The sequence below is a fragment of the Babjeviella inositovora genome (genome assembly GCF_001661335.1).
Source record: "Babjeviella inositovora NRRL Y-12698 unplaced genomic scaffold BABINscaffold_43, whole genome shotgun sequence".
In the NCBI taxonomy this organism is placed as follows: domain Eukaryota; kingdom Fungi; phylum Ascomycota; class Pichiomycetes; order Serinales; genus Babjeviella; species Babjeviella inositovora.
In genome coordinates, this window is record NW_017566880.1 from 1 (window position 1) to 1,455 (window position 1,455).

At 42.7% G+C, this 1,455-nt stretch overlaps 1 protein-coding gene across 1 annotated transcript; it reads right to left on the reverse strand.

Annotated features, from left to right (window-relative positions):
- Nucleotides 1-37: 37 nt before the first annotated feature.
- BABINDRAFT_10635 (uncharacterized protein) lies at nucleotides 38-1,241 on the reverse strand (the record flags this gene model as incomplete). The annotated part of the gene is made up of 2 exons (XM_019126775.1): nucleotides 38-49; nucleotides 207-1,241. 2 exons carry the CDS (start codon nucleotides 1,239-1,241, stop codon nucleotides 38-40), a joined length of 1,047 nt encoding a protein of 348 aa, XP_018982209.1.
- Between the last annotated feature and the right edge of the window lie 214 nt (nucleotides 1,242-1,455).

Below are 1,455 nucleotides of genomic sequence, written 5' to 3' on the forward strand. Positions count from 1 at the left end.
AGGATAAATAACGAACGGTTGGTCAGGAGATCAAGAATCAGGAGATTCTCTGGGAACTTGATTTGACATGTCCTGGAAGTGTCTATGTCTGTTTGGTTTAAAGAACCAAGGGATTTGCTGCGGAGGTTAAGCAATTTTAGAGACCCTGGTAATGAGTTAACAAAGTCTAGCGATGTTAACTGGGCCCAAATAATCAGTAAAGAAACCAAGCTCGATGGAAGCTTGAGCTTGTGGATTTCGGATGATGGAAGATTCGTATTTTCTAAGATCAACTCTTTGAGGGAATTCGGAAATGTACCCACATGAAACTTCTTTAGAGGACAATTAGTGATGGATAACTTTTGCAACCCTGGAGGCAATTCCCGTTGTTCAAAGATAGTAATTTTCAACCACGCAAGTTTTAAATTCTCCAACAGCGAGGGAAATTTAAAGTGCTCGTTGACCTCTGTCATTCTTAAAATGTCTCTAAGTATCAAGTCTTTCAAATTGGGCAACTTTAGCTCATTGAAGGCTTTGACAGAAAATTCCGAGACATTCTCTAACTTCAATCTCTTTAAGGTTGAAGGGAGGTTGGCATACGTTGACATCGATCCCCAGGGGATCATCGAATAAAATTCTTGGAGAGACGGTGGAAAGACAATCCTTGGAGAAATAGGATCATCATCAAACTCATATTGGTAATAATGCTGAAAGTCAAGCTTGCGTAAGTTGGATGGCAAAGATGGCACGTCCGGATCAATATAAGCATGCGAAACGGATATTTCTCGGATGCACTTCTGAACCAGTGGCGAAGACGGCAACCAGTCCCAGCCGAATACCGTATACCATTCAGAGTTCGCTTCAAACTCTAGAACAACATTGGAAACAACTGAAGACACTTTGGTGAACACTTTTTCGTGGAGAAATGTAAAATCATCGACGTCTTCTTCGATGTCTGTATGTACCTTTATCAAGAGCTTTGTAATGCGAAGCTGGTCAAACATATCGCTGTTTACCAAAGCTTCAAAGTCAGAAACTTTCATGCTGAGGACCTCATCATCTATACGGGAGTGGGCACCTTCGAATGACAGTTTGTCAAAGGTCAATTTAATGCTTGAGTAGTAGCGTCTCCATGCCACCAAAGCGAGATTTGTATTCTCCGATTTCATCAATTCGGCGACTGTGGAAAGCGGCAAGTGGGAAACAATCTTTTCCACAACTTTCGACGGAAGGGCATCACAGAATAAGGGGATTTCGCGCATATCCACGGTAAGGAATTGATGTGTTGCTTCTGTTGTGGGGTGTAGGTACCTCGACGTTTATAGGGTCTTGGGTGGTGGAGGAACGTATTCTGAGCTATTAATACGTAGCGTTACTCTGGGTATGCTGAGGTAATGATCTAGACGCTTTCAGGAGGCGGAATTGGCGCGATGTGTTCAATGTAGACGGTGGGATCTGTTAGAGTTCATGCCAATC